At 39.7% G+C, this 12,764-nt stretch overlaps 1 protein-coding gene across 1 annotated transcript in view; it reads left to right on the top strand.

The window, feature by feature from the left end:
• The window catches only part of LOC128703599 (collagen alpha-2(IV) chain-like), a gene marked incomplete at its 3' end in the record, with an annotated part of 449,538 nt that overhangs the window by 354,270 nt on the left and 82,504 nt on the right, over positions 1–12,764 (top strand). Inside the window, 1 exon segment of the mRNA XM_070101286.1 lies at positions 10,510–12,619. Within this exon segment, the coding sequence (XP_069957387.1) occupies positions 10,510–12,619 (2,110 nt within the window).

A 12,764-nucleotide genomic window follows, 5' to 3' on the forward strand; every position in this document is an offset into this window, starting at 1 on the left:
GGTGCATTGTGGGAATGCCCTCTTAGTAAACAATGTCCACCATGCCTCGCAGTAAGAAGGTCCTCACTCCTTGGCGAATTGGGACACTTTTGTTCCCCAGTGACAGTTCTAATAGTGATGGAAGTGCCAGTGAAGATGAGTTTCGTGGTTTTAGTGAGGTTTTGACCGAAACTAATGACCATAATATCGGTAATAGTGAGGAAAACCCAGACGACCCTCAGCCTTCCACCTCTGGTGCTGGGCCCTCTTGTTCACGTTCAGTTGTTCCAGAACCGAAGAGGAAACTTCTATTTTCCCAAATCCCAGACTCAGATGAGAGCATGGGTGATGATAGTGATAGTGAATATGAACTACAAGCTCTTCAAACTAGTTCCAGTAGTGATAGTGAAGTGCAATATTCCCCAGTGAAGCGTCAGTATATACGACGATATATGCGCTCTGGTAGTGTGCCATATGTTATACCAAGGGGAAGGAGTGTATCTCGGAGTACATCCCGTGGCTGTATAACAGGAACAGACAGTGAAAATGACGAAGATACTGTTGCAATTGGGATGGAAAATGTGCGTGGTAGTAGTGGTGCCGGCGGTGAGGCACCAGCAGTGGGCCATGCTGCCACCCACGCTGCCACCCACGCCGCTGCCTCAGCTGATCTAGAACAAAGTCCACCATCCCCCACTCACCCACCACACCAGCCTCCACAACCACAACCTCCACAACCACAACCACCTGTCATTGTCCAGTACCCACCAGCAGACCGCACCTGGGATTGGCAGGAAGCTGTCAATTTTGTTCCAAATCCCCACCAGTTTGATGACAGCCAAAGTGGAATACGGCCATCTTGTGCACTTGGGAACAATGCCACTGAACTGGAATGTTTCGAGTTATTCTTTGACGAACCACTGATGAAAAGTATTGTCATGGAAAGCAACACATACTACGAGTACACCATGGCAAACACATTACTTTCACCAAAATCACGTCTACACCAGTGGAAGGAGGCAACTGTGGCTGAGATGTATCTTTTCTTTGCCACAATAATGCTTATGCCACATGTGTATAAGCACAAAGTGAAATCATACTGGTCAACAGACCCCCTGATTGCAACACCAGGTTTCAGTGATATAATGCCAGTGAATCGATTTGTGCTAATGTTACGTATGCTTCACTTCTCAGATAAAACCAGGCCTGACAGAACTGACAGGTTATATAAGATTAGGAATGTGTTTGTGTATCTGAGACAGAAATTCAGTACGCATTTTTATCCCTTCAGGAAGCTTGTAATTGATGAGTCTTTGATTCTGTTCAAAGGAAGACTCTCTTTCAAGCAGTACATACCAAGCAAGAGGAAACGCTTTGGTATAAAGTTCTTTGTGCTTTGTGATTGTTACAGTGGTCTGGTATTGGATATTATTGTGTACACTGGAAGTTATACATTGCAAAATACCAGGAAGTTATTGGGCATCTCAGGTGATGTGGTTCGAACAATGATAGAACCATACCTTGGTAAGGGGCATATATTATATACAGATAACTGGTACACAAGCCCCTCACTCAGTGATTTTTTGCGAGTGAACATGACAGATGTGTGTGGCACAGTGCGTGCAAATCGGAAACATATGCCCAAGTTTGACGCTGGCACTCGTAGAGGTGAGGTGCAGGAGTTTGCTGCCAATGACATCATGGCATTTTGGTGGCATGACAAACGAGATGTCACACTGTTGTCATCAATTCACCCTAATGAAATGGCAGACAGTGGCAGGCAGCATAGAGAGAAATGAACCCATTCTAAAACCTGCAGCTGTGATTGATTACACCTTCAACATGCGTTCAGTGGACAAATGTGACATGCAGATTGGGTTTGCTGATTGTGTTCGCAAGAGTTATAAGTGGTACATCAAACTGTTTTTCCATCTTCTGGACATTTCCATGCTCAATGCTTATAATATGTATAAGATGAGCACCAGAAACAAACCACAGTTAGGCGAATTCTGTTTGTCTGTCATCAGACAAATAGTATTCAAGTACCAAGGAACAGCACCTGCAATTGACCGCCCACCAAATTATCAACAACTACCTGCTCGTCTGAAGCGTGGTGATCACTTCCTGGTAAAACTGCCTGCTACTGCTTTCAAGAAAAAGGCTCAGAAGAGGTGTTACGTCTGTGCACATACAAAAAAAACGCCCACAACAACACAGAGACACTCGTTTTATGTGTGAGGAGTGTAAAACTCCACTGTGCATGACACCATGTTTCAAAGAGTTCCACAGGCTGCAGAACTTCTAGAAACATTCCCTGTGACTGCATATGTGTATATAAAATATAGAAAAATAGTAATAAACAACATTTCATATCGTTTGTTTGTGTAAATATTTTCTGTAAACAAAATAATGACAAGTGTTTACGCCCTTATTGTGTAGTATTGAAAAAGAAATAACTTACAAAATACTGATCATATTGGTCTCAGAGGCCATAAAAGTTACTCAGAAAAAGAAAAATTGAAAAATAATTGAAAATAGTACATAAAAAAGTAAATAGAAAAATACCGGGTGACGGCAGTCGGCGATGTTACCATATGTTGTTCAATTTTGGCAAATTTCACGCCTCCATATCTCGGTAAGTATTGACGTTAAAATTTTTTTGTTTAGCCTATAATGTTTAGAAAAAAAAACTCTATTTTTTCATAAGAAAAAATAATTTTTTTTTTTTTTTGAAATTTGGCCGACCCTGAGAACGAGTTTCGGAGAGGGCCTGTCGACCCTCAAAGGGTTAAGAGATATTCTCCTTCTGTTATGTAATTGTGTATATATATAATCCTTTTTTAATTTTAATATACAGTACACAATTTTATATATTTACCAGAATTCCTGGTGTATGTATATTTCATTTATAATTAATAGGTCCAGAGCAACTTATGGATATGACAGTTGTAGGTATCGAAGGGGGACATTTTTTGCGACCTAGGTGTCCCAAATTCCTACTTGTCTAACTCATAAATAATAACTATCTTTGTTCATTTACTGTTATGTACATAATGATACATTCAGATAAATGCAATTTTCCACACTTAATTTGCCCGTTGGTCCTTCTTGAACCGGAGGTAATTAGTGAAGTCATTAATTAGTTAATTACTTAATAATTATATGTGAAATGACAGAAGGAGGTGGATGTTAAGTTCACAAATTTACTTAATGTGTAGTGGATTATAATTATTACAATATTAATTTTGATAAGTTAAGTCTGGCTAAGTTTATATTAATTTGTATAATATTAATTTGATAAGACAATTCTGGCCAAGATTTATATCAGTGTATGTGTAATTAATATATTAATGTGTATAATATTAATTTTGCTATGCCAAATTCTGGCAAGGATTTATTAATTTGTATAATATTAATTTTGATAAGCCAAGTCTGGCTAAAGGTTTGTTTGTATTAATGTACATTTGAAGTTTATATTATTTTCTTACATGTAAGTGCTAAGCTCAAATAGCTAGGATTTATTCAAAGGTAAGTTGTATCAGTGTTGTAAGTTGTAATCAGTGTTATTAATAAAGTTGAATTTAATACATTGCATCATGGCTGAAAATGAAGAAATTAATATAGAAGACAAACATATAGAATATAGAGTAAAGAAAGCATCACTACAGGCTAGAAAAGGCATATAATAAGTGCTTGGAATTAATGAATCAAGAAACTGTGAATACTGATGATTTAAAATTGTATTTAGATGCTTTAGGGAATAGATATGATTCATACAAATTATATTACAACAAATATGAAGGAGATTTATTAGTAAACTGTGTAGATGAGACTGAAGTAGATCTTATGATTAATCAGTATTGTGAATTAGAGGAAAAGATTCTTGTAAAAGTCAGGCCTTGAATAAATTAAAATGTGTAAACCAGGCAGTTAATCAGTCTGTTCCAAAAAATAAGATGTCTTTGCCAAAACTCCCAGAATTATGTTTACCTGTATTTAATCCTGGAGAAAACTGGGAGGAGTTTTGGTCAATTTTTAAAGCAGCTGTGCATGACAGGAGTGACCTAGCCTGTGTAACTAAATTATTTTACCTCAAAGGACAGGTAAGAGGAGATGCTCACATACTCATACAAGCCTTTCCCAATGCAGATGACTCTTACAAGGAAGCAGTTGACTTGTTGAAAGTCACTTACGGTAATATAGAACAAAGTAGGTTGAATCTAGTGAATATCATTGTTAATTTAAAATCTCCAGATCACACTTACAAAGGTTTACAACAGTTTAGAGTTAAACTGGAGAGCACTCTCAAAACTTTAAGTAACAAATATAATCTGAAGGAATCAGACTTGTTATTGAGTGCCATTGTACAGAATAAATTAAGCTGTAAAACACTTCAATGGCTCTCGAATAAGTATCACAAGGGTTATTTTGGTCTGGAGGAAATAAGACTAGGTCTACAAGAATTAATTGTTCAGTTGCAGACCAGCCAACTAACTCATTTTAAAGATACAACGCATAATAACTCTGAGGTATCTGTCAAGTTTCACAAAGGGAAAAATTATCCCAATGGTAATAATCAAAATTCATTTCCTAAAAAGAGTTGCATAGGTGCATATCAAGTAGCAGGAATCAGAAATAATGATTCTCCACAAGGTAAGAAGAGTAAGTACCCTCTTAAGAGTAGCCCAGTTAATAAGAAACCAGTCAAAGAAAAGAGAGATTGTCTCTTCTGCAAGGGTACTCATTTTTCTAAGAATTGCAATGCATACAATTCATGGAATGATAAGGTTGAAAGATTGGAGGAACTTGACAGATGTATCAGGTGTTTAGGTAATCACAATGTAAAGGATTGTCATGCCAAATTAAACAACTGTTATCAATGTCACAAAGGAAGACACCATACAGTCATGTGTAAAGGTTTATATGATAATGTTGGTAATAATGATAATGTTGACAATCCTGACACAACAGTAGCTAATGTAAAAATTGCTGCTAATGTTAATAATGATGGTTTTGCTGAAGTAGCCTTACCTGTGTTACAGGTAAAAATTGATGATAAAAGGCATAAATAAAAAATGTAAATGCATTATTGGACCAGGGATCTCAGCGTACTTTCATAAAACGTAAATGTCTTGATGGTATGAAAGTACAGATGGGAGATCCCACAACTTTAAAATTATCTGGTTTTCTCTCGGATAAAAGGGCTCAATTGTATGACACTGTTTATGTAACTGTTAGGTTGGGCAATGAGAAAAAACGTGTTAATGCAGTAATTGTAGATAGATTTCCAGAGAAAATATCTACAGTAGGGCTTAGTAAAGCTACAGAAAGACTCTCACATAATATAAATTTAGCACCTTCTGGTGTAAGTGATGATTCTGTAGGCCCAATAAATATTTTGATAGGTAGTGACTATTATGCCTCCTTTGTAAAGGGTATAGTAAAGAAATGTGGTGTCACCCTTTTGAAGACTGCAGGAGGCCATGTAATGTATGGTAGGATTCCTCGTAATAATAATTCATGACTAGAGGAAACTACAAATACCATAACTGTGTGTCTTACTCATGCAATCGTACCCCAGTATAATTCTTCCATAGAGGATGGTGTTGAGCCAGTGCATAAATTGTGGGAATTAGACAGCATTGGAATAAATGTAAATGAAGAAAGTCCATATGATTCTTTTACTCAGGATCAATACCTGAGAGATGTAAAATTTGAATCTGGCCAATACTGGGTGCAACTTCCGTGGAGACTGAACCATCCAGAATTGCCTACTAATTACAGAATGGCATATGGACAGTTAAGGCTCAGCTCCGCGAACTGAGTAAGACACGAGAATTGTTAACTGCCTATAATGATATAATTGCTAAGCAGTTAATTAATAAATTTATAGAAGAGGTACCTCCTGAGCAAGCCAAAATTTATGGTCACTATTTACCACATCACGGAGTGAAGAAGGATTCTAAGACCACTCCTTTGAGGATTGTGTTTAATTGTAGTGCCAGGAGTAACAAAAATGTACCTAGTTTAAATGACTGTTTGATGACAGGTCTGTCGTTGACAGAAAAATTAGGACCTTAAACGTATGGGAAGTCCATTGAGTAAAGTAATGAGCAAACAATTTTATGTGGACAATTTTCTGGGTGTGACGTCAACTGAAGAGGAACTGTTAATGACTTATGGAGAGGCTAATAAAATAATGTAAAGTGCAAATATGCCTCTGAGGGAATGGAATAGTAATTCGTCCAAATTAAAGAACAAAATAAGTAAAGATTTCCCTGGAGATGAAGTGCCAAAATGTAGTAATGTATTGGGTTTAACTTGGGATACTGAGAGAGATTTGTTAATGTTAAAACCTAATAATTACAGTATGCCCAATAAATTAACTAAGAGAGTTTTGCTTGCTGAAGTTTCCAAATGTTTTGATCCACTAGGTTTAGTGTCACCCCTTACTATAAGAGGGAAATTATTAATACAGGAAGCATGGAAACTTAAATGTGCTTGGGATGAAATTCTACCTGAGGAATTCATTAACAGGTGGGATGAATTAATTGGTGATTATGAAAAAATTCCAATGTTGGAGTTCCCACGCCAGGTGGCCAATCCAAATGGGAAAAATGTACTCCACATTTTTTGTGATGCTTCAAAATTGGCATATGGAGCAGTTGCTTACCTTCAATGTAATAGTGTTATTTCTCTTGTTATGTCTAAGACTAAAGTGTCTCCAATTAAATCACGTACCTTACCTCAGTTGGAATTAACAGCCATTTATGTAGGTGTCAAATTAGCTAATTATATAAGAAATAAGTTCCAGGAGATAAATATTAGCGACACTGTAATTTGGTCTGATAATGAGGTATTCTTACAATGGATTCGTAATGGAAACAGTAAAATTGTGTACATACAAAACAGAGTCACTGAAATTAATCAGATGTAAGAGAAGTATAATAGTTTGGGTCAGCATGTGTTAACATTTAATCATATACTTGGTGAGGAGAATCCAGCTGATTTCTTGTCTCGAGGTTTATCTTATGCTAAATTTGTAAATGCTGTATCATGGTTTAAAGGACTGAGCTGGTTGGTAAATAAAGCTAATTGGCCTGTACAAAAGGCGTATATTGCTCCTGTTGAAATTACTGTGACCACCGCTCCAATAGTTTGTCCTCCCTTAGCCATTGATATAAACAGGTATTCTTCTTTACCCAAACTAATCAATGTAACTAAGTTGGTGTTTAAATTTCTAAACAAGATGAATATATCATGTAAGTTTTCACATCCTCTTGAATATTGGATAAAGAGGGTACATACCTGGAGTTTACCTGGAGAGAGTTCCGGGGGTCAACGCCCCCGTGGCCCGGTCTGTGACCAGGCCTCCTGGTGGATCAGAGCCTGATCAACCAGGCTGTTGCTGCTTAGAGCGAATGGGACGATTTTTTTCGTGCTCTAGAGGTTAAAATTGGGCTGACACCTTTCAAATAGGAGGCGAAATTGTTGGATGTGCATTCCTGCATAATTTGAGTATCAGGCGACTGGACAACACGGCTCCAGGAACCTCAGATAAGTCTGTTTATGTTTAATTCTGGCCAGTAATTTCATAAATTTAGACAGTGAGGTTTTCTGGGTATAATCTATGGAAATGAGATTAAATTGATGATGGAAAGAAAAATCGTGAAAGGTTTCATAATAGAGAAATTGGGGCTGTATTTAGAGAACAATATAATTAGGTGCAGAGGTAGGTTACAAAATGCTGAATTGGGTGATTATGCTAAATGAACTATCTTACTGTCCAAAACTCATCATCGAACAAATTTATTTGTTCTAAATGCCCATAAAAATGTAATGAATGGTGGGGTACAAGATACCTTAAATTGTATTAGAGAAACTTTCTGGATTCCACAAGGACGGCAAAGTGTAAAAAGGGTGATTAAATCTTGTATAATATGTCGCCGTGTGGATGCCAGATCCTATATGTACCCAGGTCCTTCACCATTGTCAAATGAGCAATTTGAGTCGTTTAGCAACGAACTACGGCCGGCCGCAGTGTAGAGAATACAGTGGACCCCCGCATAGCGACCTTAATCCGTGCAAGAGGGCTGATTGTTATGCGAAATGTTCGGTATGCGAATGAATTTTCCCCATAAGAAATAATGGAAATCAAATTAATCCGTGCAAGACACCCAAAAGTATGAAAAAAAAATTTTACCACATGAAATATACATTTTCCTACACACAAAGAGAAGGATACATGCACAATAGTAGAGTAGTACATGCACAATATATATTGTGCATGTACTACTCTACTAAATGAAGAATAAATGACACTTACCTTTATTGAAGATGCAGCAATGACTGGTGAGACACTGTGTCCTGGGAGTGCCTTTTCCTCCTGAGTACTGTAGGTCCTGTTTGGCATTTTCTTCCAGAACAGGCCTTATCACACTGTGTATGCCACTACGATTCTTAAATCTCTCAAACCAACCTTTGCTGGCTTTAAATTCACCAATATGAGCACTAGTTCCAGGCATTTTTCCCTGTTCACCTGGGTGTTAGTCGACTGGTGTGGGTTGCATCCTGGGAGACAAGATTAAGGACCCCAATGGAAATAAGTTAGACAGTCTTCGATGACACTGACTTTTTTGGGTTATCCTGGGTGGCAAATCCTCTGGGGTTAATTGTTTCTTGGTATTCTCAATAAGCCACACCAACAACGGTGCTACAGCAGCAGCAGCAGCTGACGGTGGTACAGCAGCAACAGACGATGCTACAGCAGCAACAGACGATGCTACAGCAGCAGCAGACGATGCTACAGCAGCAACAGACGATGCTACAGCAGCAGCAGACGATGCTACAGCAGCAGCAGACAATGCTACAGCAGCAGTAGACAATGCTACAGCAGCAGCAGACGATGCTACAGCAGCAGCAGACGATGCTACAGCAGCAGCAGACGATGCTACAGCAGCAGCAGACGATGCTACAGCAGCAGCAGCAGCTGACGGTGGTACAACAGCAGCAGCAGCTGACAGTGCAGCAGCAGCTGACAGTGCAGCAGCAGCTGATGGTGGTGCAGCAGCAGCAGCAGCTGTACCACCAATAGTAGCGATGGTTGATTGGGGTTTATTATACAACCTGACCAGCTCGGAGACACGCACTCCACTTTCATACTTATCAATGATCTTTTTCTTCATCTCTATAGTAATTCTCACCCTTATTGCTGTAGGGTTGGCACTAGAAGCTTTCTTGGGGCCCATGGTCACTTATTTTCCAGAAAAAATCACCAAAAACACCAATTTACGAAATGTTCCGATTGTATGCTTGGATGTTACCGCGGAGGCTGGCTGGTAAACAATGCCACCGGCGGAACATGTGAGCGTGGCTCAGGCCGCACATTGGACGCGTCTTGGACGAAGGGCGGTGAGCGGGTTTTTGGGCGGTATGCGAGGCAAAATTTTTGCGAAAAAAGCGAGCGGTATGCGGATTGTACGGTATGCGATGCGTCCGGTATGCGGGGGTCCACTGTACTGTATATATTTTCCGGAAATACAGTAATTTATAGGTAAATAGATGCCCTATATTGTATTTTTAAAAGAAGTATGTTATCGAAAATGGGAAACCTGCGGCTGGGGAGGTCACTCGTTATTTTGTTTGAATTGGACACTAACGGTAGTGTATAATGGGAAGAATTTTTCGTGCTCTGGAGGTTAAAATTGGGTTGACACCTCTCAAATAGGAGGCGAAATTGTTGGATGTGCATTCCTGCATAACTTGAGATATCAGGCGACTGGACAAGACAGCTCCCGGAACCTCAGATAAGTCTGTTATGTTTAACTCTGGCCAGTGTTATTTTCATAGATAGACAGTGAGGTTTTCTGAGTATGATACACATTAATCTCCAGTCAAATTGGTGAGTGATATGATTAAGAGATATTCTCCTTCTGTTATGTAATTGTGTATATATATAATCCTTTTTTAATTTTAATATACAGTCCACAATTTTATATATTTACCAGAATTCCTGGTGTATGTATATTTCATTTATAATTAATAGGTCCAGAGCAACTTGTGGATATGACAGTTGTAGGTATCGAAGGGGGACATTTTTTGCGACCTAGGTGTCCCAAATTCCTACTTGTCTAACTCATAAATAATAATTATCTTTGTTCATTTACTGTTATGTACATAATGATACATTCAGATAAATGCAATTTTCCACAAGTATTTTGTGTGAATATGCAATGAGGAGCTGCAACAATTTTCTTTTTTAAAGTAGTGCACAGGTGTTTGCTAAGTGAAAACCCTCCCTAATGTAGCCTCTGTGGCTAAACAAAATTATGTTAAGCAAACGATCATTCTGCAGTGAATTACAGCACTATAATATTATGTACTGCATAATACATGTGATAATAGTATTAAAATAAATCATCTGAATAATAAATAATATAATTAAGAAATTTTCATGTGTATTATATTATAATGATTATATAGTTATGCAAAATTATAAAATTGTCCTATTTACACATTTTTTTTCTTCTTGCAGAATTGGTTATGGGGTGATGATTCTTCCACGGAACCTGCTCCCACTGATATATCCTCCGATCCTCCAAGAGGAACTTTTGTGTATGATGATTCTCAGCAGCCTGATCATGATTATGATAGTGCTGAACGAAATGAAAGTGGAAGTGAGAGTGAGCTCTCTCAAGGAAATCACTCAAATGACATTGAAGACAGCAAACCTTACAGTGAAGTTGGCAGTGCTGGTGCTAGCGATAGTAGATATAGTTTTAACTACAGTTTCGCTTTCGGTAATGATGAAAATGACACTGGTATTAGTTCAGACAGTGAAATTAGTGACATTGGTAAAAGAGACAGTGAAAATGACGGAGCAGAAGGTCGCAGTGGTGAAGGACGAGTCACGTACATTTATGCCAGGACAAATGAAAATGACGGAGCAGAAGGTCGCAGTGGTAGAGGAGGAGTCCCATACACTTACGCCAGGACAAATGAAAATGACGGAGCAGAAGGTCACAATAGTGAAGGACGAGCCACATACACTTATGTCAGGACAGATGAAAATGACGGAGCAGAAGGTCACAGTGGTGAAGGAGGAGTCACATACACTTATGCCAGGACAAATGAAAATGACGGAGCAGAAGGTCACGATAGTGAAGGACGAGTCACATACACTTATGTCAGGACAGATGAAAATGACGGAGCAGAAGGTCCCAGTGGTGAAGGAGGAGTTACATACACTTATGCCAGGACAAATGATAAAAGATATAGCAGTGATCGTAGTGACGGTAACAGAGGTGGCTCATATTCCTCCTACAAATACAGACTCACTCCTGTTGATGGTAGAAGAGTTGATGGTGGGCATGGAGGCGGTCATGGTGGGGGAAGTGGAGGCCAGGCTGGAGAAAGTTATGGTGAGGGTAGTGGTTATCAGAATGGAGTAGGCTTTGGGGGTAGTAGTTATAGTAGCAGTAGCAGTAGTGATAGAGGAGGATATGGAGTTAGTGGTACAGGACGATATGGAGGTGAAGGTGGTGCGGGTGAAGGATATGGCAGTGATGGTGCTGGTAGACGACTGGAAGGCAGTGGAGAAGGACATGGCAGTGGTGATAGTGATGGGCCACATGTCAGAGGTAGTGTGAGATATGGGAGTGACGGTGCTGGTGTGAGACGTGTAATTGGTGGTTCTGGTGTGAGATATGGAAGTGATGGTGCTGATGTGAGATATGGAAGTGATGGCACTGTTATACGATACGGAAGCGATGGTACTGTTTTAAGATATGGAAGTGATGGTGCTGGTGCCGGTGAAGCACATGGAGGTGATGGTGCTGGTGAAGCAGATGGAGGTGCTGGTACTGGCAGAGGATATGGTTATGGTAGTGCTGGTGAAGCAGATGGAGGTGCTGGTACTAGCAGAGGATACAGTTATGGTAGTGCTGGTGAAGCAGATGGAGGTGCTGGTACTGGCAGAGGATACAGTTATGGTAGTGCTGGTGAAGCAGATGGAGGTGCTGGTACTAGCAGAGGATACAGTTATGGTAGTGCTGGTGAAGCAGATGGAGGTGCTGGTACTGGCAGAGGATACAGTTATGGTAGTGCTGGTGAAGCAGATGGAGGTGCTGGTACTGGCAGAGGATACAGTTTTGGTAGTGCTGGTGAAGCAGATGGAAGTGCTGGTACTGGCAGAGGATACGGTTATGGTAGTGCTGACGAAGCAGATGGAGGTGCTGGTACTGGCAGAAGATACGGTTATGGTAGTGCTGGTGAAGCAGATGGAGGTGCTGGTACTGGCAGAGGATACGGTTATGGTAGTGCTGGTGAAGCAGATGGAGGTGCTGGTACTGGCAGAGGATACGGTTATGATAGTGCTGGTGAAGCAGATGGAAGTGCTGGTGCTGGCAGAGGATACGGTTATGGTGGTGCTGGTGAAGCAGATGGAGGTGCTGGTGGAGTATATGGCAGTAGAGGTGATGCAAGAGGAGGCTACAGTGTTACTGGCTATGATAGTTCTTCACAGCCACAGGTTCAACCTCGACCATATCCCAATCGTCCAGGACAAACCTCTGTACAAGAGTGTGGAGGTGGTGACTGCAACACCTCAGGATGCAAGTGCATTGGAGAAAAGGGCTCCAGAGTGAGTACTCTACCATAATTGCTTCTATACAGTTTTTTAACCCCCCCCCCCCAAAAAAAAAAAAAAAAAAAAAAAAAGGATAATGCTCAGAATGTAGTAAAGCCTCAATATAATGAGGGCTTACTGAAAAATAAAAAAAATAACT

The sequence above is a fragment of the Cherax quadricarinatus genome, chromosome 76 (genome assembly GCF_038502225.1).
Source record: "Cherax quadricarinatus isolate ZL_2023a chromosome 76, ASM3850222v1, whole genome shotgun sequence".
In the NCBI taxonomy this organism is placed as follows: Eukaryota; Metazoa; Arthropoda; class Malacostraca; order Decapoda; family Parastacidae; genus Cherax; species Cherax quadricarinatus.